Raw genomic sequence first — 26,837 nt, 5'->3', positions numbered from 1 at the left:
TGGAGATCTATGGGTTGTCTTCAGACATCTTCCTTTCTGTGTCTCAAGGGAGCTAGAGGAGAATTCAACAGTCTAGGGGATCCCAATAAAGTACAGCATAGAGTTCACCTAACATTGCAGTGTACTTTTTGTTGAATATAGGAGTTGTCCATCCCGACTCCCTCCGGGCAAAAGGAAGCAAATTTACATTTGAGGGTCCCTTTGAATGGCTGGAGTTGGAAAAAATCTCACTTCCTCCACCACTGTTCTTCTTTTCCCGGAGTTTGGAGGCCACCTATCCGCGGAGCACACCTGTCACTCTAACTGACTCGGCAGCCGGCAGGCAGCGGGTCGCTGGCTCCAGCCCGCTGGAGGAGGAGGCTGCGCGGAAGGAAGGAAAGAGTCGGCGCGCGGCCGCTTGCAGGCGTGGGTGGGGACGCCAAGGGGCGGCGGCGGCGCGCGCGGGCGGGGTGTGCGCGCCGCCGCCGCCGCCGCCGCCGCCGCGTCACCAGCGTGCGGCACGTGCCCGTGTTTACGTCCCTCGTGGAGCCACGAACGTCAGCAGCCGAATGGCAACATTATGGCAATAGTGAGGCTTAGAGTTTAGAAGACGCTTCCATCAGTGGGCCCAGCTCCTGGCGGTGGGGAAGAGGAGGAGGGGCGGGAACAACGGCCCGGACGAGCGGCGGAGACGCACACACCGCCGGCCCCGACCGCCTACCGGCCTACCCGGCCCCGCGGGACCCGCGCCTCACCTTCGGAGCGCCGCAGACGCAGCACCGCGGCCTCGCGCTGGGGGCAGCGCCGCAGCGCGAGGCTTGTAAACAGATCCGACCGCACGTGACCATGTGAACTACCTGCTCTGGGGACGCGTATTGTCTTTCCTACGAGCGGCGCCACAAAGGAGCGCGGAGGGTCCGAGTGCTGAGGATCGGGTAAGCGAGAGGGGAGAGCCGGCCGGCGCACTAAGATGGCTGAAGGCGCCCGGAGAGGGTGAGCGGGGGGCGCGGCGCAGCCAGCCGGTGAGTCCTCAGGCGGGCAGGACCGGCGGCGCCTCCCCCGAGGACTGGCGTCGGAGCCACCATGTCGTTCGCGCTCGAGGAGACGCTCGAGTCGGACTGGGTGGCCGTGAGGCCCCATGTATTCGACGAACGTGAGAAGCACAAGTTCGTCTTCATTGTGGCCTGGAATGAGATTGAGGGCAAGTTTGCCATAACCTGCCACAACCGAACGGCCCAGAGACAGAGGAGCGGCTCCCGGGAGCAGGCGGCGGTGCGAGGGGGCGCCGATGCCGGTGCCCTCGCGTCCGACGGGGCCCGCGCGCCGGGAAGCCCGGCGGTCAAGGGCCGACCGGAGGCCACTGCCTCTGCTACTCTGGGCAGAAGCCCGGGGTCCCGGAGGAGCCCGGCCTGGGCAGAGGGCGGCTCTCCTCGGAGCGCGCGGAGCCTGCGGGGGGACCCGCCGCTGCGGAGTGTGGCCGGCAAAGGGGCGGAGAGCCCCCTCAGGAGCCCGGTGAAGGCCAAGAATAGCCCGGTGCGGAGGGGATCCGAAGGCCGAGATTTCGCGGGGGCCGCTCTGGCAGTCCCGCCGGCGCCCAGAGAGGGCCCGGTGTCTTTGGTGCGGGTAGTGAGCGCCTGCGGCGCGGTATCCGAAGAGATCGAGGTGCTGGAAATGGTGAAGGAGGATGGGGCGGCCTCGGCGTCGTTGGCGCCCTCGAACGCGGAGCAGCCGCCGTCCGCAGTCGAGCTGGAGTCCCCGGCCGAGGAGTGCAGTTGGGCCGGGCTCTTCTCCTTCCAGGATCTGCGCGCTGTGCACCAGCAGCTGTGCTCCGTGAACTCGCAGCTGGAGCCCTGCCTGCCTGTGTTCCCCGAGGAGCCCTCGGGCATGTGGACCGTGCTGTTCGGCGGCGCCCCAGAGATAACTGAACAGGAGATCGACACTTTGTGTTACCAGCTTCAGGTCTACCTGGGCCACGGCCTGGACACCTGCGGCTGGAAGATTCTTTCCCAGGTACTCTTCACCGAGACGGACGACCCCGAGGAGTATTATGAAAGTCTTAGCGAGCTGCGGCAGAAGGGCTACGAGGAGGTGCTTCAGCGGGCCAGGAAGCACATCCAGGAGGTAAGAACCTCGCCTGGGCTCCAGTCATCGCTTTTGGTTTACTCACTACCAAAGCCAGGAGCCCCGGAATTGGCTGTGCGCGTTTGGGACACTTATTTTTCTGGATGAGGGAGAAGATAGAGATCTCACCCTTCATTCCTTTCAGTCAGTAGGAAACCGTGCCTTTCCGTCGGCCCTCTGAAAGAACTTTGAGAAGTCTTTCGATGCCCGCCCTCCCATTGCAGCGGTGTATCAGACTCTCTGAGTGCTCTGTTAACTACTTAGGCCTGGTAATAAGCGTAAAGCCTCTCATAAAAAAGGTGTCCTGTAAATACAAGCGAAATGAGCGTTTCTCTTTGCCCCTAAAGCTCTTTACAGCAATAACTGCTCCGATTTTAATTCTGCTTTCTTGTAGCATGTTCATTTACCCAAAATAGTTGTTTTGTGGAACAAAGTTGGTCTTTTTAAAATCTCCATATGTAGTTTGGCAAGTTAGGAAAATTTTAAATTTTCTACCAAATGAGTGGCTTGTCTAAATGAAAAGCGTTGACAATTGGGTGCAAATGTATTTTTAAAGGTTTTGTTTAACAGATGGCTCCTGTGTTAGGGAGAGTAAAAGATCCTGGGCAGGAACGTTTATTATACTTATCTACTTTAAAAGTAGCACAAAATCTTTTTCAAACTGTCTTATTCTTAAACTAACAGGAGGAAATAGTGGGGAAAAGGTTTGAATGGCTATGCACGGAGCTCCACAATGTGTAAGATACGTATAATTTGCGGTCATGGCTACCGCAACAGCTTCTGCTGAATTACTTAAGTTAAAATAAGAAATTTTTTGTTTCCCCTAATGGACACTAACAGATGCTTTGTGAAAAGCAATTTCTCCTTACCAGTTGAGGTTGGAGTTGGAGTAGGGAAATGACCCTTTTTTTGTTTTTGTTTTATATTGCTGACATTTTGTTGTCATCTATTAACCTTGCTCATGTTTTTCTAATACTCAAATCCTGCTATTATTAAGGCTAGGAAGCTGAAGCCTCCTGGTTTAATAGAATATTATGCATTTTTTGTTGCTAGACCTGAGGATTTAGGAAGTAATTCTTTCTCACTTATCCCACAGTGGTCTCTTACAACTTCCTGAATCCACATTTTTACTCCTTCCTGTTAGTTTAATGTTAAACATACCCATCTTAGTGTGATCCGATCCTAGAATTCCAGGTATCTGTTTTTATTTCCCTTTTTATCATGTAATTTCTGGAGTGTGTTTTCTGCCGTAAATTATCTTTGGAAAGAAGTGACAGCAATCTTTAATGGTCATATATCTACAATTTTGTTAATATTGACCTATATTTCTGCTAAACTGAGGGACAAAGTGCTTCTTTCTGATATTCATTTTAAGGATACATATTATACTTTAAAAATTTCTCTTTTTTAAAATCTCTAAATGTTACAAGTATGTCTGGTTTTTAACTTTATTGATAGAAAAAGTTATTTTGTCTGTCTGTCTTTTTTTTTTTTTTTTTTAACAAATTGTGTCTAATAAATGAGGGTTGCCGAAAAACACAATTACAGTTTTCTTCAACTCTTTCATGGTGTGTGTGTGAGCAGGATGGGGGTGGGAATTTACGTTTTTTAAAGAGAGTCTTTTCCTAATTAAAGTTATATTGACCGTAATGTTTTATTCTCTTTAACAGGGAAAAACTTAAACTTTTTAAAGAGTATTTTTTGGTTTGGAAAAGGATAAGTGAAATTTATTATGACTTCATTCAACATTAAATCCATACATTTTTGGTGCTTCATTAGTTGACTTGAACAGTATTTGAAGAATACTGTCAAAGTCTACAAGTAGATGCAGTTTTAATGCTCACCCTGATTTCTGCTGAAAGCTTATATTGAAAGAGATTGAGGCTCATGGGGGAAAAATGTGGGTAGTATGATTAATTAGTGATGTCTGCCATGGGCATGATAATGGGAATGTATAGCACACTAGCCATGTAGTTATTTTTTGTTCCCCAGCTGGTTAAATTATTTGCCATCTTAATAGTTTGTAGTAACATTTTTTTTCAGGTGGTATCTTTCAAGTTGTGTCATTTTCTTTTTTGTATTAGTTGTATTGAGTTTAGTAATTACCTCTAAATCAGTTTTTTTATTCCAAATTCTCAAGTTGATTTAACTTGTGGAATTGGCTACAGGTTTTCAAACTAGGTAGATTTGGTAAATCAAACACATTCTTATGGATGTGTTACTTAGAAAATTTAGTCCTTTTGTCATCTTTTTCCTTCTTTAATATCTCTGGCTTGATTAATATCTCGGGTCCTTTCTACAGTATTCTTTTTCCTATCCATTTAAAGGTTTCAGCTTAAAGACCACACCTGTTTTTCTTCAAATGGTCACTACATTACTGAAAGGAGTGTTTTGTTTTGTTTTGTTTTTAAAGAACAGACTGTACAACTGGACTGTAAACCTCTTAAGGTCTGTGGCCTTGGCAGTATCTTGGAATTCCTTTCTTTGTCACCCCTAGTTCAGGGCCACACATCATGTATATTATTAGTGGGCCAAGGACACCATATATATATATTTTTTAAGTAATGTAAGAATTTAAAGGATGGAAGAAGTGTCCTTTTAAAGTTGGTGGGTGAATAAAACTTTATAAGCTGATAGATATAAGTTGGACCATGCTATTTAAAAACTTGGAGAAAGTCTCTTAAAACTGAAAAAACTCTCCAGTATTTATCTGGGATTAGTGAATTCGCTATAAATTGAGGGGAGAGCTATAGGTGTACTTAAATGGGGGAACTTTAAGTAGCATGCAGAGTTTTATGAGTATAGGCATATTTGCATTTTTGGAGAAAACTGCTCTTACCAAACTTAACAGTGTTCTTTAGAAAGCTTTAAAGCCACAGTCATAAATGATGTGCTTTGTGAGCCTAGTGCACACCTTTTTCCGAGTTTTAAGTTTTGGAATACACTTACAGTTTAATATAGGGTCATAGAAGTACTCCTATGTCTTTGTCTTGTGAAATATTGAAGAGTTACTAAGTTTTCTGCTAGAAGATTTTGTTACTGACTCACAAATTTGGTCAACTGACTGGAAATAATAGTTCTGTGAGTAACTAAAATTTATACAGTACTAATAAATTATTTTCATTTACATAAGAACTGTAAGTTTGTATACTACTTAGGGCCTCAATCTTGAATACAAATGAAATGTGGAATTTATTACATGATAGGTGGTAGGTTTGTCTGGGACCTTTTTTTTTTAACAAGGATTTTGTTGTAAGTAGTGCTATTTACAGCAGGTACCCAGTCCCTGAATCAGATGCCACCAAGGCTTCTTGGAGTGGTTTCAGTAGTAGCCTTGGTTGTTGGTTGTAAAAAGATGAATATGTGCTTCTAGGTAAGTACTTTTGTAAAGCAGAAACATGGAGGCTGGTGTCAGGATGGCAGGCATCCTGATAACTAATTTATGAAGTGCTTTCTCTGCTTTCCTCTTAACATCACATGATGCCTAGTCCAGCAAATATTTCACAGACATGAAAGCGGGCATGTTTCCTTCTTGCTAAAACAAGGCCAACTTTGCAAACATTTTAGTAATGTGAGTACAAAGGTGTGTCTGTGTATGTTTGTTTATTAAAGGGAGAAGGTGAGTGAGAAGTTGGGTTTGTCAAACATAACAGTTATGTTCCAGTTAGCTATCTTCAGTTCCCAAATCTTCACATCTAAGTTTAATTAAGCAGTCTCTCACTGTTCTCCATCACTGCTTTATTTGACCTTCCCTTGACTGTAGAACATTGTTGGAAGTGGGGCTTGAAAGCACATGGTGCCTTCCATTGATGGTTAAATGTATGTGTGCTTACTGTTTTGAAATAAGAAGTTTTCCATGGCTCTTTGCACTCTTCAGTGGGCTGGTATTTGCTACCTCTGAATCTGCCCAGCTCCCTCAGTTGCTGATAGAAAAAGTCCAAGAGTAAGAGACATAGGCAGTGAAGACTAAATAATAGTTCTTGGTGCTATTTGTCTTTTGGTAGCATTAATGAAGTTCATTTGGCTTTTCAGGCTTCTTGTAGGGGACTGTTAATACCAAGTAGCTTTAACACAGACTACCTAAGTTTTGAAAACTGCAAAGGGGAAGAGAAGGATTAATTTAGCAAAAAGCTGGAAAATTTTGAGTTTTTTGAATGTGAGGAATTGTCTTTTCATGCTTGTCCTTGAATTTTAAGATTTGTATGGTTATAATTAAATATAATAAACTTCAGATTGTAGTGAAAGTTCTGTAGTCTAGGCTGTGAAATAAAATAGGCCTGATGGACTAGACATTTTATAGAGAAGAATGGTCTTAAAGATAAGTATATGATGTTCCTTTAATCATTTAGGAATTTAGGTTTACAGTTTCATTTGTCTAAGATTTGAGGATGATGGCGTGAAGTTTAGTTTATTCAACAAATATTAATTCATTCAAGTAATGTAGGTACAGGGAGAATACAGTAATAAATAAGGATGGTAGTTTTCTTTATGAAGAAATTTTAAATAAAATTGGTTACCAACTCATCCATCCTGCTGTTAGGAATTAGTTGAGGCAGGGTATTTTTAAAGAAGCATTCCACTATACTCTTTGATTAGTGCTTAGTGGAAAGAAAATTTTTTGGACATGGCTCAGGAAAATCTGTTTTTGTCCTAATTCTGATACGAGTTGTGTGACTTGAGGCTGTCAACCTGTTTGGGCCTTAGCTTCCTGTTTTGTAAAGTGAGGTTATAGTGTCCTTACGGATGCAGAGAAGTTTACAGGCACCCATTTTATAAAGAGTTGGGACCTGAGCCACTTGTTTTATGTTCTTGCATATAGGTCCAGGTCTCCTTGTAGTAAGGTGACTGTACAAATTACAGCTTTTCTGATGTTGCTAGTTTTTTAGGCTGTGAAAAAGCCCTAATTCATTAGAAGAGGGCAGGAGTAGTGTTCCTGGTTTTGTGTTTTGCTTGTCCTCAATTTATTACCTGTAGTTGAAGGTTTTTGTGTGTGTGTGTGCTTTTCCCTGTGGCTTCTAGTATTAAAACTGCTTTTGCCATCCTTTTTTTTTTGGCTTTGCAACATTTTTTTTTTTTTTGGTATCATTAATATACACTTACATGAGCAACACTGTGGTTACTAAATCCCCCCCATTATCAAGTCCCCACCACATACCCGATTACAGTCAATGTCCATCAGCATAGTAAGATGCTATAGAGTCACTACTTGTCTTCTCTGTGCTATACTGCCTTCCCCGTGCCCCCCGCCCCATTATGTGTGTGCCACCCATTTTTGATAACTTGCTGAAGTTACTCTAACAGAATGAATGTTTAATTACTCTATTTCTCTAAGCCTTTATTCTGTTTCCTTCCTGTGTAGGTGAGTCTCTGTCCTCTGTACTGACACTAACAGAGACACAACTGGAGTGACCTATGTGTAGGGAAGTATGTGAGGCTTTAGTTTTCAATAATAACTAATCTTTATTGAATGCTTCCTGTGGGTCAAGCCCTGTGTAGTTCTTTAAGTACATTATCTAGTTAGCGTGTAGATAGGAACTAAGAGGTAGAGTTTGATTGAGTTATAACTGTAGTTCCTCTACTTAGTAGCTCTATGAATTTGGGCCTACCTAATTCTCTCAGTTGCCTTAGCTTCCTCATCTGTAAAGTGAGGTGAATAATACTTCTGCCTCAGAGTGATTTTAATATAGGTTTTATGTAAAGTATTAAAACAGGGCTGTGTACCCAGTAAACACCTGATAAAGGTTAACTCATTAATTGTATATCAAACTAAGAGGTGGGGATTTTACAGTAGAGGAAACAGGTTCAAAGAGATTAGATGAATTTGCCTAAGGTAGCACATCTGATACATAAGAGAACCAGATTCAAATCCAAGCCTGACTTATTCCAGCCTGCTTTTTTAACCACAGGTCTGTCTTGATCCCTGTAGAGAAAGGGGGTGAGGCTAACTGATAAACTTAACCATTGTCATATTGAAGTACACGATCAATGTCTCATCATTGGACAAAAACATTGACACTGTCTGGTTGATGACTGGTTTTAGAAAACCTTGATTGTACATATATACTATAATCAATAATGTTATCTGTAATTAGAGAACATTGTCTCCTAAAAGGAGGCTAATTCAAATTTGTGCCTGCATGTATGTTACATAAAAAGGTCTAATGTGAGACAGAATGTGCGTCTTTCGGACAGACTCATTTAGAAAAATATAATTTTTCTGTAACCACGGGAAGAATATATGTTATACTGATGTTTAAATATTCCATTGTAAATTCTATATTAAATTTGCTAAGAGTGAGTTGGTTTAGATGGTGTGATAATTTTCCTTAGAAGTTTTTGCAGATAAATCTTACTTCTGAGAAAATTTATTTTCAATCATTTCCCAGTACTACTCCCCCGCTCGCCCCCTCAACACACATGAGTAGAGCTAGGAAATTTGGTAAATTCTAAACTAAGACCTGAAATCTTCCTCCTTCCTCTCACTATTTATTCCCATTTTAAATAATTAGTCTGTAGTACTGCATAATTAATATTGTACTCACATAACTATACTTAGCAATTATCTTATTGACTAAACATTTATGGCTAGGCAGGGGTGGAGCTCAGTTAAGGATTTTTACTTTTATTTGCAAGTCCTGCCTCATTTTTTTTATTCGGTGGTGTGAATTTTGGTATGGGGGTTTCTAAATGAAAATAAAAGGTTATGACAAGTAGGGTTAAAGAAAAGAAGGAATAGAGAGAAAAGGTATGAGAATTAACTTTAGCAATATTTAAACTTGAAAAATAAGTGGACGTGAATAACATTATTTTAGTAAAAGGAAATTATATGCCACCTCCCATCTAGAAGCCTGTCTAGATGCTTGCTTTTCTAAATAGTGTGTTGTAAAGTCTCTGGCTTCCTAGAACACCTTGGAGTTAGTTGGCTATTGAGCAAGTTTCACTCTATACATTCGAACTGTGTGAGATATAAAACTTGAAATAAGACTGTTTTACTTATCTTGGTAGAAATTATGTTAAACAAGTTGGATTGAGGAACAATTTCTTATCTGAAGTATTCAGTGTGTTTGTGCATTTGCTAAATGAAAACTGGTAGGAATTCTAAAATTATAGTTTTATTCTCTTTTCATTTTGTCCAACTGCAGCACTCCCCACTTACTCTTTTCAGTTTCCCCCATTTCCATGAAATACTCATCGTATTTTCAGTGTTCCTAGACTCAAAAGTTTGGTATGTTTCCTGTACGCGAAAAATGGTAGACTGGCTCAGAGTAGGGACATACAGGACAGTGGTTAAGAGCTTGTGTTAGGCTGCTGAGGATTGGTTGCCAAGGATTCATACCTTTCTTTTACCTTTTACCATCCACCTAGCTTAGGCAAGTTACTGAGCGCCTGCCTCTGGTTCTATTTCTGTAAGTGGCATAATAGTTAACGCCTATAGCATAAGGTTGTTAGAAATAAAAGAAGAGAATGTGCATAAAGTGCCTTGCATGGTGCCTGGTAGTAGAAACCCTCAATAAATCTGAGCTGCCGTTACCATAATTTTTCACTACTTTTTCCTGAAGCAACTCATACTGATTGCTGGATTCCTCCAATATCTAGATCTGTATCTACTGTAAACCATGTTGGTTTTAAGGAAACTGGTGCCATACAGGAAAAATATTTCCAAACTAAAACCATGTCAAACAGCAAGAAAGTGTAACATTTTGTTCTTAAGCCTCTTGTTGTCTCCTCAATAGAAACTCTTAGTCCTTAGTTCCCAAGCCCCTTGTTGCTTCATAGGAATATTATTATTTTGGTTGACTTTACAAGACAGGGCAGACCTTTTTAGAGTTTTTTTCTCAATAGCTCCTTCATTTTTTCTATATTCCTCTGGTGTTCATAAGCATCCCAAACAACCCTAATGAAGATTGATTTGTAGGTATTCCAATTGAAATAACTATTTAAGAAAATAGTAAGCATTAACCTCTGGAAGCCCTTATATGCCTGTAAGTCTCCTCATCAATCATGTATTTAGTAAGTAGTTTTTGTGCCAGGTATCAGGCATACCATAGAAAACAAAATGGCTCCTTTCCTTAAGCTTCACTACAAATTCTGTTCATTCTTTCCAACTGAACTTTATTTTTGAAATGCTAGCATTTCTGTTCAGTATTTTAATACTTGATTTTGCAAAATGTTGTACTCTAATTTTTCGTTGTACTTGTACAAATTTACCTGTATTTTGGATAGTCATTTTGTGGGTTTTGTGGTTAGAAGTCCATTTAAAATAGTATCTTTATGGGGAAAGAAATGAACTTAAATGTGCCTTTAGGGTACAATATGTTTAATAATTGAGAACTGCCTATAATTGACTTTTCTCTACCTTTATTCCTTTGGTGTGTTTTTCACAGGCTCCAGAGTTTTCTTATGAAGAGTGTTTAGGGATTTGCATATGCTGATTTTTTTACAAGTCAGCTTATTTGAGAATTTCCATTTCACCTTTGGTTGGGAATGAATGGAGAATTCATGTTGTGTGAGACAACTAGACATACCTTTAGTGTTTGATGATAAATAATATATTTTTTATTCTGTAGATAAAGAATTTTTAAGTGTTCTTATAGGGAAGTTTAAGCACTTTGGGGTACACAGTCTGTATGGTTAATACAGATTTTACTTCATCTCACCCCTGAATTGTATTCATTTATACAGTTAAGCTGATTAACTGAACCAGTCTTATAATGTTCACTTTCAAAAATAAGAAGCTGTTATAGAAAATATCTGCCAAGCTTATCCTAGTTTTTACCAAAAAAACAACACTGTTATTGCAAATGTATTTTTCTGGAGATATTCCTAAACCTAGCCTTTTCTGGCTTAATGACTTGAAATGTACACCAGGGGTGGATGTGCTGCAGTAATACTTTAGGATCAGTAGTCATCTTGTAAAGTGCAGTGGAATAGTTGGTAGAGGGAGGAGTACAGTACATCACTGCTGTGCCACAGGTCAAAGTTGTTGGACATAAATTGTTGATTTTTATCAGTTTCCTCTGTAATGTATGAATAGATAGTTTTTAAACTGGTGTTTGATACCTGTGTATGTTTGTGTGTGTGTGTGTGCCCCTGGAGTCTTAAGGTATTAAAGTGAAGCTCTCTTCCCCTTCTGCCCTGTGTCATTCCTCCCTGCCATCCCTGCCTTGGTGTGTGGCTCTAACTGGAGCAGCAGCTTTAATTTGAGCCTTTTGCTATTTCCCTTGAAGTACCTGCCTTCCGTCAATTCCCAGAATTAGTTCTTCTAAATCTGGTATTTGTGAGTTCTAAGAAGCCATTGATTATGACACATGTTCTGTTTTACAACAGGGTTTTTCAATGTGGGGAAAGAAAGACTGTGTTATATGTATACATTGATTTGTAAATGCATACCTTTTCAGAAATGTTAAATACGAATTTTAGAACTGAAGAATTACTGAATCACTCAAGCATGAGTTACTGGTGTCCAATATTGCTCCTATTCCCACTTTGGATTAATCTCTCATATTTTCATCCCTGGACTGGATTTACCACTCCTTCAGTATCTTCCTTAGAGTATAGCCTATCTACACGTCTCCCAAACTTATAAAGCATTACTTTGCACACCTATATACCCACTACTTCCAGCTTTAACATAGACACAAACACTCTGAACTGAACTCTTCCATTGATTACCATTGTCCTGTAGACAGCTCTTTCTGGCATTCAATCTTCCACATTTTGGTTAACCTACCAGTCTTCTTTTTCTCTTCTCTACATGAGCCTTTCCTTATTCTAGCCAAGCTCTTTTGCCCATCATTTACTGGACTCACCATACACCATTCTCCATTGTACAAGATACAGCCTCCCAAGGTCTTCCTTTTTTTGCTTATCTAAGTTCTTCTCTTCCTTCCAGGACCAGGTCAGGTACTCCTCATGTAGAAAGTCATTTCTGACTACTGTCAGGAGTCAGGAATTTTTGTCAGAAATTCAGAGTTCAGAGAGGTCTTATGTTATAAATACTCAGTAATATCCATAACTGCTGTCATGTATTTTTCTTTATGGACACCTCTTGCCCTTTAAAATGCATTGTAAGTCCATAGGAGACAAAGATGGATTTTGTTATTGGTTTCCAATGCCTCATATCCCCAGTGCTTCTTACATAGTAGATGCTCAGTAGATGGTCTTTGATCTGTTTTAAAATTGGTTTCTGTACATAACATGTATGCATGTAAGTAACATTTCAGTTAAAAGTATATGTTTCCGCAGGAGTAAGTCACATTTACCACTTACCTGTGAAGTAAAACCCTGAAATCAGTTTTTAAGATCAGAGTGATTCATTTCTGTCAGTAGCCCTTATACTTAACTAAAATTGGATTACAGCATTCAACAAGTATTAATAAATAATGATGAACACAAAAATAATATACAAATGATACAAAAGTTTTACAAAACGAGAAGAGTTGAACAGTGTACTTTGTGAATGTGGAAAATGTGTGTGGCATTAGTTCTTATTTGTCAACTGAGGAAACAGACCTGATAGACTTAAGGGAATTCCCAGAGCCACAGCTCCATGTTCATTCCTGAGGTAGACCTCTCCCATCTGAGCACCTAAAGCCAGTTCTGAGTTACCCCCTTTCACAAGCAGATGATTATTTGCATGTACTTTGATGGTGAAGATGTTATTTGTAGCTTTTATTATGTTGCTCCTTAAAATATTCCAAATTAAAAAAAAAAGGAGGCAAGCAATCTTGGATTTGACACATTAGAGTAAGGAAGAAAGGTAAGAAACTATGCAGAGGAGAGTTTAGTTTCTAGAATTTATATATAGAACTTCAAAAATTACTCCAAGATCTTCAAGGATAGTGCAGTCTTATAATCCTGCAATCAGAGAAATGATCCTTGAACTAACTGATCAGCTAGGTAGAATATAAGGACTCCATAATTAAGCACAGGAGATGTCTTCTTCCTCTCTTCCTTTATTTGTAATTGGCCACTGGATTAGAAACCAAATTGAATAGGACTGGGGAAGGAGTAAGTGGCACAGGTTTTTTGCAATTTTCTCTATTATGGTGATTATAGGGAATCCTGGAAAAAATTTTTTAAACTGTTGTCACTGACTCCTTAAGGAACCTGATAAAAGTTGTGGGTCCTTATGAAACTGGATTACTGTCTAACTCTGTACACAAAAGTAAACTTTTTAAAAAAAAAAAAAAAAAAAAGAAATGGATCAAAGACCTGAATGTAAGTCATGAAACCATAAAACTCTTAGAAAAACATAGGCAAAAATCTCTTGAATATAACAACTTTTTCCTGAATGCATCTCCTTGGCCAAGGGAAACAAAAGCAAAAATGAACAAATGGGACTACATAAAACTAAAAAGCTTCTGTACAGCAAGGGACACCATCAGTAGAAGGAAAAGGCACCCTACAGTATGGGAGAATATATTCATAAATGGCATATCGGATAAGTGGTTGACATCCAAAATACACAAAGAGCTCACACACCACAACAAACAAAAAGCAAATAATCCAATTAAAAAATGGGCAGAGGATCTGAACAGACACTTTTTCAAAGAAGAAATTCAGATGACCAACAGGCACATGAAAAGATGCTCCACATCTCTAAGCATCAGAGAAATGCAAATTAAAACCACAATGAGATATCACCTCACATCAGTTAGGATGACCAACATCCAAAAGACAAACAATAACAAATGTTGGTGAGGTTGTGGAGAAAGGGGAACCCTCCTACACTGCTGGTGGGAATGTAAATTAGTTCAACCATTGTGGAAAGCAGTATGGAGGTTCCTCAAAAAACTAAAAATAGAAATACCATTTGACCCAGGAATTGCACTCCTAGGGATTTACCCTAAGAATGCAGCAGCCCAGTTTGAAAAAGACATGCACCCCAATGTTTATCGCAGCACTATTTACAATAGCCAAGAAATGAAAGCAGCCTATGTGTCCATCAGTAGATGAATGGAAAGAAGAGGTGATACATATACACAATGAAATATTATTCAGCCATAAGAAGAAAACAAATCCTATCATTTGCAACAACATGGATGGAGCTAGAGGGTATTATGCTCAGTGAAATAAGCCAGGCCGAGAAAGACAAGTATCAAATGATTTCACTCATCTGTGGAGTAAAAGAACAAAGCAAAAACTGAAGGAACAAAACAGCAGCAGACTCACAGAACCTAAGAAAGGACTAACAGTTACCAAAGGGAAAGGGACTGGGAAGGATGAGTGGGAAGGGAGGGATAAGAGGGAAAAGGGGTGTTACAATTAGCATACATAATGTGGGGGGGGCGCACAGGGAAGGCAGTATAGCACAGGGAAGACAAGTAGTGATTCTGTAGCATCTTACTATGCTGATGGACAGTGACTGTAATGGGGTATGTGGTGGGAACTTGATAATGGGGGGAATCTAGTAACCACAGTGTTGCTCATGTAAGTGTATATTAAAGATACCAAAAGAAAAAAGAAAAAAAAAAAAGAAGACTGAAAACCAACTGTGACCTGAAGACCAGCAGCATCTGATCACCTGGGAGTTTGTAAAAGATCTAGAATCTCAGGCTACCCCTAGATTTCCTGAATCAGTTTCTATGCACTTAAAAGATTTTCCAGGAGGTCCAAACCTGTTAAAGTTTGAGAGACATATGTTGGTAATATGGTACTGCTCTTTCATAATGTGTGTACAGGTATTATGATTTACCCAACTTAAAAAAAGAAAAGTTGCGGGTCCTTGCCCTAGAAAAATTTTGCAATAAGCAGAGTTTTGTTTCAGCTATCAGATGATTGAGACCTTGTAGATTAAGTGCCTAGTTCTTAACAGGATTAATCCAGGGAGGCAAAACAAACAAACAAACAAACTGGGAATCTAGAAAGAACAAAAGGGAGAAGTGTACTTATTAGGCTAATTGATTAATTACTGCTTTCTACAACAATTCTGTTTCATTTCTTTTTAAGTGAATCAGTAGAGCAAAGTAACTTTCTAAAACTGTATAATAGATGTGTCGAGTTTTGGAGCAGAAATGATTCAACTCTTCACTTTCTAGGCCCCTGTACCCTTTTTGCCTCTGTGTCCTGCTTTATAAGCATGTCTCTTATTGTGTTGGTTGCACTCGGGACCCTTTCTCCTTTTCAGGCATGTTGTATTCATATTCAGATCCATCTACATTATCAGATTGTGTCCATCAGTGAATCTTCTCAGATTTAGCAAACCTACGTTTTCCACCTTTTAAATATATCCTGAGCATCCTTAATCCTAAATAATCCAGCTCTCTTCCCAATTTCTTTCTACTCCTTTTTTGCCTGCATTATTTCTGGCACCTTCCACATTTTGCAGTTCATAACCTGCAGATGTCCACAGCTCAGTTTGTTTATTCCTTGGATTTCATCAGTTTTGGTTCGCAAAATTAAATTGTTATTATAACAGGTTAGTAATTATATTTTTTACCAGTTCAATCCTTTTATCATGTATTATAGGAAATGGTTTAGACTAAAAAGTCCAATGCTTAATAAATTGTACCTTGTGAAGTTTTAAAAATGCATTTCTTTTACTATAACATAATGTTCGGATACTTAGTTTTAAATAGATTGCTGTAATGTAATGTTGGAAAAACATGAAACTTTATAGCAAAGAGGACAAATTAATAAATTAGCAGAGTTAGGTGAGATGACTTGGGCTTCTCTGCAAGAGTATTAAGTTTAGTTGCTGCATAATACTTTGTACAGTACTGTTCTGTTTGAGGATAAAAGGCATGTGGGAAATAATATATAAACATGTTAATATTTGAATAAACTGATTTTCTGTTTTGTCCGTTGCACATATCTGTAGTGTTGTGTTGTGGTTTAATTAATAAACATAGTGATTTGATGTTTTTGTTTTGGCAGAAAATAGTATCTGAACTGGTGCATTACATTTACTTTAGTGTCTGTGTAAGAAGAGCCCAAAGAAGCCTAGTGTCTGAGGATTGTCTTACTTTTGAATTGTGGCATTTGATCACTTGCAAACGAGTTGAGGGGGGAGTTTATTATTGAGAGATTTTGGTACCATTGGGGTTTTTTTTTTATCATTCTTTTAATGGTTTTGCTATTTCTAAAACTTGGTAGAGAAAAATCATTATCTCAAAGATACATATTCCACTTTCAAGTGGAATAAAAGATAAAGGCTTCTGAGAACATAAATTTTCTTGCAAGAAGACATTACTGCCTTTGAAACTGCGAAAAGATAGTAATGGATAGTGATAATCATTGTAGAAAGTATTATTGTTTTGTTGTTACTAAACTTTTTTAAGGTTTTCTTATCCTTCCTAAATCTGGTTATTATGTTTCTGATATGCTGCAACCTTGAGGTGGTAAACCATGGTGGAGGTGAGCACTTCTGCCACCAATTTGAACTGATTTCTGGGACTAGAGGAGTACTGTGATTAGAAATTGATCATTCATGGCAGCTTCTATTACTTTCATAATTCTACATTCTAATTGTAGATTAAAATAGATGACTTAACACGTGATTCAGCTAACTATTAATAGGAGGTAGGTTGGGCACAGGAGAAGCATGTATCATTTCCATATTTCTCATTCCTTATCTTTTGGAAAAGTTGTATGTTTAGTTTTGGATATCTTGATGAAGGAAATAATTTTCCTTTTTGGTGTAAGCTACAATACCTTTGTAAGTGTAGAAAGAATAGAGTATAAAGCCTTCCTTTAGGAAAGAAGTGTATGTATTTTTTTTTTTTTTGTGAGGGCATCTCATATTTATTGATCAAATGGTTGTTAACAACAATAAAATTCTGTATAGGGGAGTCAGTGCTCAATGCACAATCATTAATCCACCCCAAGCCTAATTTTCATCAGTCTCCAATCTTCTGAGGCATAACAAACAAGTTTTTACATGGAGAACAAATTCTTACCTAGTGAATAAGTTACATGGTGAACAGTACAAGGGCAGTCATCACAGAAACTTTCGGTTTTTCTCATGCATTATGAACTATAAACAGTTCAAATATGAATACTCATTTGATTTTTATACTTGATTTATATGTGGATACCACATTTCTCTCTTTATTATTACTATTTTTAATAAAATGCTGAAGTGGTAGGTAGATACAAGATAAAGGTAGAAAACATAGTTTAGTGTTGTAAGAGAGCAAATGTAGATGGTCAGGTGTGTGCCTGTAGACTATGTGTTAATCCAAGCTAGACCAGGGCAATAAAACATCCATGTATGCAGAAGATTTCTCTCAGAACAGGGGGGGTGAGGTTCTAAGCCTCACCTCTGTCGATCCCCAATTTCTCACCTGATGACCCCCCTGCGACTGTGCCTGTCTTAGGTTGTTCCTCCCTTGAGGAATATTACCCGTCTCTGGTTAACCAGTCATCTTCTGGGGCCATACAGGGAAATATAAAGTTGGTAAGTGAGAGAGAAGCCTTATTGTTTGAAATGGTTAGCTTTTTACTTCTTTGCATATTTATGCCCTAAGTTCTATGCCCAGCATTTGTCTTGAGGTATCTTTACCACTTGGAGGAATTATGATACTTGGTAAATTTGATATGAGGCACGAATTCTATTTAAGGGTTGTAATTAGGAAGGAAGAAGAAAAGCTATAGAAGTAGCAGGCGGAAGAAAACATGGGAAGATTGATTATTTCTTTGACATATCTTCTTGTAGAGTAACTTCAGCATGTATAGGTTTTAAGCTACTACTTAAATTGTGCACACACATTAACATAATAGGAGTATAGTTACATAACCAAAGCATACCTGTAATTACCAGCCATCTCCAGTGAAACCAAGAAAACCAGTTAGGCATTTGTGAAAACTTATCTATGATATGGTGGATATTGTCCAACTGAACTTGAACAGTCTGAGAGAGATCAGACAAATTAAAACAACCCATTCCTGGGGACTGTTCACATCCCTTATGTTCTTTTAACAGTAAATAGTCTGTAGTTGTAAGATTTTGGAGCGCTACAATTTGCACTTCTCCTAATTCTTGATTGAGTTCCAACAGTATAGATCCAGTCAAATTTGTTGTTTTACTGTATGCACAGGCCAGCTTAGATATCTCCTTCTTCATTCCCATGGCAAGTCCAGGAACTGGTGGGATGAGTGCATCTACACCTGTAGCAGTGCGTGGATCTTTGTTGGGGTTTTTTGATGATCATCTTCTGGCATGAGTCTTCCAGAGAGTGCTGATGTTGGAAGTTCTTTTTCATATCGTATCTTAGTTCATTTTCGGGGTAGCCAAATTAGGCTTTGATCCTCTGTATAAACACAAACAGACCCTTTGCCTATACTTTTATATGCCCTTTATACCCTTGTGTAGAACTCATTGGAGGTTACCACACAGGAACTGCCTTTTTTTTTTTTTTTGGTATCACTAATCTACACTTACATGACGAATATTATGTTTACTAGGCTCTCCCCTATACCAGGTCCCCCCTATAAACCCCTTTACAGTCACTGTCCATCAGCATAGCAAAATGTTGTAGAATCACTACTTGCCTTCTCTGTGTTGTACAGCCCTCCCTTTTCTCCCACCCCCCCCATGCATGCTAATCTTAATACCCCCGTACTTCTCCCCCCCACTTCTCCCTCCCTACCCACCCATCCTCCCCAGTCCCTTTTCCTTTGGTACCTGTTAGTCCATTCTTGAGTTCTGTGATTCTGCTGCTGTTTTGTTCCTTCAGTTTTTCCTTTGTTCTTATATTCCACAGATAAGTGAAATCATTTGGTATTTCTCTTTCTCCGCTTGGCTTGTTTCACTGAGCATAATACCCTCCAGCTCCATCCATGTTGCTGCAAATGGTAGGATTTGCCCTTTTCTTATGGCTGAGTAGTATTCCATTGTGTATATGTACCACGTCTTCTTTATCCATTCATCTATCGATGGACATTTAGGTTGCTTCCAATTCTTGGCTATTGTAAATAGTGCTGCGATAAACATAGGGTTGCACTGATCTTTCTCATACTTGATTGCTGCATTCTTAGGGTAAATTCCTAGGAGTGCAATTCCTGGGTCAAATGGTAAGTCTGTTTTGAGCATTTTGATGTACCTCCATACTGCTTTCCACAGTGGTTGAACTAACTTACATTCCCACCAGCAGTGTAGGAGGGTTCCCCTTTCTCCACAGCCTCGCCAACATTTGTTGTTGTTTGTCTTTTGGATGGCAGCCATCCTTACTGGTGTGAGGTGATACCTCATTGTAGTTTTAATTTGCATTTCTCTGATAATTAGCGATGTGGAGCATCTTTTCATGTGTCTGTTGGCCATCTGTATTTCTTTTTTGGAGAATTGTCTCTTCATTTCCTCTGCCCATTTTTTAATTGGGTTATTTATTTTTTGTTTGTTGAGGCGTGTGAGCTCTTTATATATTCTTGACGTCAAGCCTTTATCAGATGTGTCATTTTCAAATATATTCTCCCATACTGTAGGGTTCCTTTTTGTTCTATTGATGGTGTCTTTTGCTGTACAGAAGCTTTTCAGCTTAATAAAGTCCCACTTGTTCATTTTTGCTGTTGTTTTCTTTGCCCGGGGAGATATGTTCAAGAAGAGGTCACTCATGTTTATGTCTAAGAGGTTTTTGCCTATGTTTTCTTCCAAGAGTTTAATGGTTTCATGACTTACATTCAGGTCTTTGATCCATTTGGAATTCACTTTTGTATGTGGGGTTAGACAATGGTCCAGTTTCATTCTCCTACATGTAGCTGTCCAGTTTTGCCAGCACCATCTGTTGAAGAGACTGTCATTTTGCCATTGTATGTCCATGGCTCCTTTATCAAATATTAATTGACCATATATGTTTGGGTTAATGTCTGGAGTCTCTAGTCTGTTCCACTGGTCTGTGGCTCTGTTCTTGTGCCAGTACCAAATTGTCTTGATTACTATGGCTTTATAGTAGAGCTTGAAGTTCAGGAGTGAGATCTCCCCTACTTTATTCTTCTCTCTCAGGGTTGCTTTGGCTATTCGGGGTCTTTGGTGTTTCCATATGAATTTTTGAATTATTTGTTCCAGTTCATTGATTTTTGCTATTGTTTTATTCTTCTCAATTTTATTTATTTCTTCTCTGATCTTTATTATGTCCCTCCTTCTGCTGACCTTAGGCCTCCTTTGTTCTTCTTTTTCCAATTTTGATAATTGTGACATTAGACCATTCATTTGGGATTGCTCTTCCTTTTTTAAATATGCTTGGATTGCTATATACTTTCCTCTTAAGACTGCTTTTGCTGTGTCCCACAGAAGTTGGGGCTTAGTGTTGTTGTTGTCATTTGTTTCCATATATTGCTGGATCTCCATTTTGATTTGGTCATTGATCCATTGATTATTTAGGAGCGTGTTGTTAAGCCTCCGTGTGTTTGTGAGCCTCTTTGCTTTCTTTGTACAGTTTATTTCTAGTTTTATGCCTTTGTGGTCTGAAAAGTTGGTTGGTAGGATTTCAATCTTTTGGAATTTTCTGAGGCTCTTTTTGTGGCCTAGTATGTGGTCTATTCTGGAGAATGTTCCATGTGCACTTGAGAAGAATGTATATCCTGTTGCTTTTGGATGTAGAGTTCTATAGATGTCTATTAGGTCCATCTGCTCTACTGTGTTGTTCAGTGCTTCCGCGTCCTTACTTATTTTCTGCCTGGTGGATCTATCCTTTGGGGTGAGTGGTGTGTTGAAGTCTCCTAGAATGAATGCATTGCAGTCTGTTTCCCCCTTTAGTTCTGTTAGTATTTGTTTCACATATGCTGGTGCTCCTGTGTTGGGTGCATATATATTTAGAATGGTTATATCCTCTTGTTGGACTGAGCCCTTTATCATTATGTAGTGTCCTTCTTTATCTCTTGTTACTTTCTTTGTTTTGAAGTCTATTTTGTCTGATGTTAGTACTGCAACCCCTGCTTTCTTCTCGCTGTTGTTTGCCTGAAATATGTTTTTCCATCCCTTGACTTTTATGGGTTTCAGGTGGGTTACTTGTAAGCAGCATATAGATGGGTCTTGCTTTTTTATCCATTCTATTACTCTGTGTCTTTTGATTGGTGCATTCAGCCCATTAACATTTAGGGTGACTATTGAAAGATATGTACTTATTGCCATTGCAGGCTTTAAATTCGTGGTTACCAAAGGTTCAAGGTTAGCCTCTTTAGTATCTTACTGCCTAACTTAGCTCGCTTATTGAGCTGTTATATACACTGTCTGGAGATTCTTTTCTTCTCTCGCTTCTTATTCCTCCTCCTCGATTCTTCATATGTTGGGTGTTTTGTGGTGTGCTTTTTCTAGGAGTGCTCCCATCTAGAGCAGTCCCTGTAAGATGTTCTGTAGAGGTGGTTTGTGGGAAGCAACTTCCCTCAGGTTTTGTTTGTCTGGGAATTGTTTAATCCCACCATCATATTTGAATGATAGTCGTGCTGGATACAGTATCCTTGGTTCAAGGCCCTTCTGTTTCATTGTATTAAATATATCATGCCATTCTCTTCTGGCCTGTAGGGTTTCTGTCAAGAAGTCTGATGTTAGCCTGATGGGTTTTCCTTTATAGGTGACCTTTTTCTCTCTAGCTGCCTTTAAAACTCTTTCCTTGTCCTTGATCTTTGCCATTTTAATTATTATGTGTCTTGGTGTTGTCCTCCTTGGATCCTTTCTGTTGGGGGTTTTGTGTATTTCCGTGGTCTGTTCGATTATTTCCTCCCCCAGTTTGGGGAATTTTTCAGCAATTATTTCTTCTAAGATACTTTCCATCTCTTTTCCTCTCTCTTCTTCTTCTGGAACCCCTATAATACGGATATTGTTCCTTTTGGATTGCTCACACAGTTCTCTTAATATTGTTGCATTCCTGGAGATCCTTTTATCTCTCTCTATGTCAGCTTCTATGCGTTCCTGTTCTCTGGTTTCATTTCCATCAATGGCCTCTTGCATCCTATCCATTCTGCTTATAAACCCTTCCAGAGTTTGTTTCATTTCTGTGATCTCCTTTCTGGCATCTGTGATCTCCCTCCGGACTTCATCCCATTTCTCTTGCGTATTTCTCTGCATCTCTGTCAGCATGTTTATGATTCTTATTTTGAATTCTTTTTCAGGAAGACTGGTTAGGTTTGTCTCCTTCTCTGGTGTTGTCTCTGTGATCTTTGTCTGCCTGTAGCTTTGCCTTTTCATGGTGATAGGAATAGTTTGCAGAGCTGGGACGAGTGACGGCTGGAAGAACTTCCGTTCTTGTTGGTTTGTGGCCCTCCTCTCCTGGGAGAACAGCGACCTCTAGTGGCTTGTGCTGCGCAGCTGCGCGCAGACAGGGTTTCAGCTTCCTGCCCGGCTGCTATGGAGTTAATCTCCGCTGTTGCTTTGGGCGTGGCCTGGCTCGGGCTGCTGCTCCAAAATGGTGGACTCGCGTTGGAGGGGGACTGGCCTTGAGGGTATTTATCTCCGTAAGGGGCCTCCCTGCTCCCTGCAGCCCAGGGGTTAGGGTGCCCAGAGATCCCCGGATTCCCTACCTCTGGATTAAGTGTCCTGCCCTGCCCCTTTAAGACTTCCAAAAAGCACCTGCCAGAACAAAACGACAACCACAAAAAAAAAAAAAAAAAAAATTTGGCCGCTCGTTTTTCTTTATTCTCCGGTGCCAGCCTCAGGCATCTGCTCACTGGTCTTGCTGCCCTGTTTCCCTAGTATTGGGGTCCCTGTCCCTGTAAGACTTCCAAAAAGCGCTCACCAAAACAAAACAGCAAAAAAAAATCGTCGCTCGCTTTTCTGGTGTCCTCCAGCGCCAGGCCTCTGGTGCGCGCTCACTGTTCTTGCTGCCCTGTTTCCCTAGTATTGGGGTCCCTATCCCTTTAAGACTTCCAAAAACCGCTTGCCAAAACAAAACAGCAAAAAAAAACCAAAAACAATTGGTCGCTCGCTTTTCTTATGTCCTCTGGCGCCCGGCCTCCGGTGCCCGCTCACTGTTCTTGCTGCCCTGATTCCCTAGTATCCAGGGCCCCCTGCACACGCACTGTGTCCGTGCTCTGGCCCGGATGGCTGGGGCTGGGTGTTCGGCAGTCCTGGGCTCTGTCTCCCTCCCGCTCTGCCTATTCTTCTCCCACCGGGAGCTTGGGGGAGGGGCGCTCGGGTCCCGCGGGCCGGGGCTTGTATCTTACCCCGTTCGCGAGGCGCTGGGTTCTCTCAGGTGCGGATGTGGTCTGGATATTGTCCTGTGTCCTCTGGTCTTTATTCTAGGAAGAGTTGTCTTTGTTATATTTTCATAGATATATGTGGTTTTGGGAGGAGATTTCCGCTGCTCTTCTCACGCCGCCATCTTCCGATTCCTCTCTTTTTGTTTTCTGATTCTTCAGTTACCTCAATAGGCTGTGCATAAGCAGTTGTCCCACATCTCTCATGACCCGGCTACAGAAGAAGAAAGAAGTGTATGTATTTGCTTGGTAGGTCATGACTAAAAGAAAGGTTAAGTGAAATGTAAATGTTCTCCCCACCAATTCCCCTGTTTATGGTTCCTTTTTTTAGAGACCACGCAGAAGAGTTTATGTGTCTTCCAGATTTAGTCAGATAGATAAAGATGTATATAACAACTCAAATGGTAGCATACCTATATATAGTCTGTTATATACATCTTGGGTTTTTTTCTCTTAATAGTTTGTATTTCTTTTAATGGCTGAATAATACTCCATTGAATGGATTTGTTTTGATACATAGGCTTTTTCCTGATCTTTTGTTATTAAAATAGTATATCTTTTCCACATGTGCATGTTTATATGTAGGATAAATTTCTGTAAGAGGAATTTCTGGGTCAAAGAAAATGTAGAGTTTGATTAAATTGCTTTCTGTTATAGGATGTACCCATTTAGCAGGTTACCTTTTATTTGTACATCTTTTGTTGTACTTGTTGTACAACAACTTGTTGTACAAGTTGTACTTGTACAACACAAGACTGTATTTTCAAAACCTTTTTAGACTTATTTGTGGAAAGTTATACTTTGTTACTTATTTTTTGATTCTCTTATGAGTAAGCCTTCATTTGTTCAGTGGTCATTTCTGTGAATGCATTTCATTTTTTACCTATTTTTCTATTTTGTTTTGTTGTGGAAATTATCTGTGTTGGAAATATCTTTCCCTTTGCCATTTGTAGCCACTTGAAAACTTTTCGAGCAAAATTTATATCATTTTGATAGTTTCTGGATTTTGCATCATGCTGTAAAAGTCCATGATGAGCATTTTTTTTTTTAAAAAACCCTCGTTTCTTCTACTTTTATGGTTTTTTTATTTGCATTTCAGTTGGGCTGGAATATATTTTGGTGTAAGGAATAAGGTAGGGATCCAACTTAATTTATTTCCTGACAGAATGACACTTAACACAGCTTTTTTTTTAATGTATTTTTTTTATTGATCCCACATGGTTTCTTGAATGATTCATACTTACTGTATAGTAAATTTCGTATAACTGAACTCTTTGCTCTTTCATTTTACTTGATGCTTATATCAAATATTTATAATAATACCTGGTAAGGCCATTTCCCCTCTCTTGTTTAAAAACTTTCTTTCTTTTTTTTTTTTTTCCTATTTTGTCCTCTTATTTTTCCATGTGAATTTTAAAATTTGGCCTTTTCTTTTGCCACAGAAATGTCAAGAGGCTATTTTATGACTGCATGAAGTTTAAAGTTTAGTAAATGCTGGTATTTTTATTATTAGTCTTCCATTTATTTACATTATCTGTTGGTACCTTTTAACATTTTATTTGTATGGCTCTTAATAGACTTAACTTTATTCTTAGGCCTCTTTGTTGTTGTTAAGTGGGATCCTTGCTGATTGTTATTTGTGGTTACTATAAAATGGCTGTTGGTTTCTGCATATAAATTATAATAGCTTGTTGAATTGTATTTCTATTGCAGTTTTTCAGTTTATTCTAAATTGGATTCTGAATTGACAATTTTTAAATTAATAGGCAGAATTCTGTCAAAAGAACCAGAATATCTTCATGATCACTCATTCTGTGTAGGAGTAAAAGGCTGAGTTGTAATTGAAAAAACAAGCAAGCATATCATCAGAATGAAAAGAGATAGTTTGATGATTTTAATGGCTGGTGCCTTTAAATATCCACCTTCACTGAATGGCCAACATACTAGAGTTAAGATCAAGATCTTGGCCATTGCTGGAGATGAAACCAAGCTGTTTATCACTATGTCTTCTCAAGATTATCGTTTTGTGATTGGCTTCAATAGTAATTGTGTTTTTATCTTAGAATTACTAAAAATGCTTTAACAGAACTGAACCATGAGAAACAAGAACTTTGGCTCACTTTTAAATAATGCTAATTGATCTAATATAAACCAATAGTAAATGTTACAAGAGTGGAAAACTGTTTTAGGTCCAAGGAAAGAGTTACATACCATAATTCTACAGATTTGAAAATTGAATACATAATTTACATAACTTTACAGACTTTTGCCTCATATTATAGTTAATATAGGTATACTAAGGTATTTACTGAAGCAGATTTTCTTAAACTTTGACATGTTTGCTTACCACATGCAGTCTTATAAAATTCAGATTCTGATTGTGTGGGTCTGGAGTGGGCCTGAGGTTCTGTATTTTCTAACAAGTTCCCAAATGATGCTGGTGTTGCTGGCCCCAGACCATACTAAGAGTAACCAGGTACTAAATGACCATCACCTTGATAAGGGTACTTAGTTAAATTGAACCCTGTGAACTAAAAATTAAACAGGGTGGATTGACCACATTCATTGTACTTTTTTCCTACTCTGCAGATGGTTTCAGTGCTTTATAGAACATGCTGTATTTACAGACTCAAATGTGGTGTCCTGCTCCCTGCTGTATAACCTCTGCTTAATGGACTTTGACGACCCTCTGCCCCTCACTGTGTCCCACCCAGATTTCCCATCTGTGATGCTTTATTCATGTGATTTCTCAAGTCTGGATTGCTCTCCTTTACCTGTTCAGTACTTCCCAATCTTCAAGACCAAGTCTAAATCCTAGCTTTAGAATACCATCTTCAATTGATCTGGCCCACTCTGATCCATCTTTTCTCTGAACTTTACTGTCTTTTACAATCAGCACTTTATTTTTGTGGCTTTTGGTTTGTTTCCCTTGTGAGATTGTAAACTTCTTAAAGATCTTGGACATTTGTATCCCTACATGACCTCTCTCTTCTCCTGGATATCTAAAAAGCAGTTTGGATGCAGTGTGTCTTAATCTGTTAAACTTTACCTCTTAAAACCTGTTTCTGTCCCTGTGTTCTTTGTCTCAATGAATGCCAGAAACCTAGTAGTCATCCTTAATTCTCTCTGTCCTAAAATCAATCTTTCACCTGGTCTTCTTGATTTAATCTCCATGTTCTCTGCCCCAAATCTAAGCTACCAAGAACTTTCATGGTCTGACCCAAGAGCCTGTGAACTGATCTTTCAGCACCCATTCTCATGCCCCTTCAAGTCTCTTCTTGCTGTTGTAGTGTGACTCGGCCAACATGGTCTGTTAGTATTTCCAGAATAATCTTTCACTGTATCCCCCCTTTCTTTCTTTGCCTAGTTTATGCCTTTTTATCCTTCAGAGGACAGGTCAAAATTATTTTACTTGGGAAACTATTCCCTGATGATTCCCCATAACCAGAGAGGTCTTTGAAGGAAAAAACAAAACAAAAAATCTTTAATGACAATATCTTTGCTTTCAACATAAAGCAAAATCCAAACTTGCCTGGTCTCTGTCCACATCTTTAAATCATATGTGTATTATCATCAGTTGTTAAAATAAGCCATGTTTGACTTGGTTC

At 39.4% G+C, this 26,837-nt stretch overlaps 1 protein-coding gene across 1 annotated transcript in view; it reads left to right on the top strand.

Annotated features, from left to right (window-relative positions):
- The first annotated feature begins 239 nt into the window (after positions 1-239).
- Positions 240-26,837, top strand: part of JMY (junction mediating and regulatory protein, p53 cofactor) — a 114,385-nt gene continuing 87,787 nt past the window's right edge. Inside the window, exon 1 of the mRNA XM_036914149.2 lies at positions 240-2,100. Within this exon, the coding sequence (XP_036770044.2) occupies positions 1,063-2,100 (1,038 nt within the window). The 5' untranslated portion in view covers positions 240-1,062. The remainder of the gene's footprint in view (positions 2,101-26,837) is intronic.

This window comes from Manis pentadactyla, chromosome 2 (assembly GCF_030020395.1).
Source record: "Manis pentadactyla isolate mManPen7 chromosome 2, mManPen7.hap1, whole genome shotgun sequence".
In the NCBI taxonomy this organism is placed as follows: Eukaryota; Metazoa; Chordata; class Mammalia; order Pholidota; family Manidae; genus Manis; species Manis pentadactyla.
The sequence above is the reverse complement of the archived record's forward strand: the minus strand, read 5'-3'. Positions and strand labels throughout refer to the sequence as shown.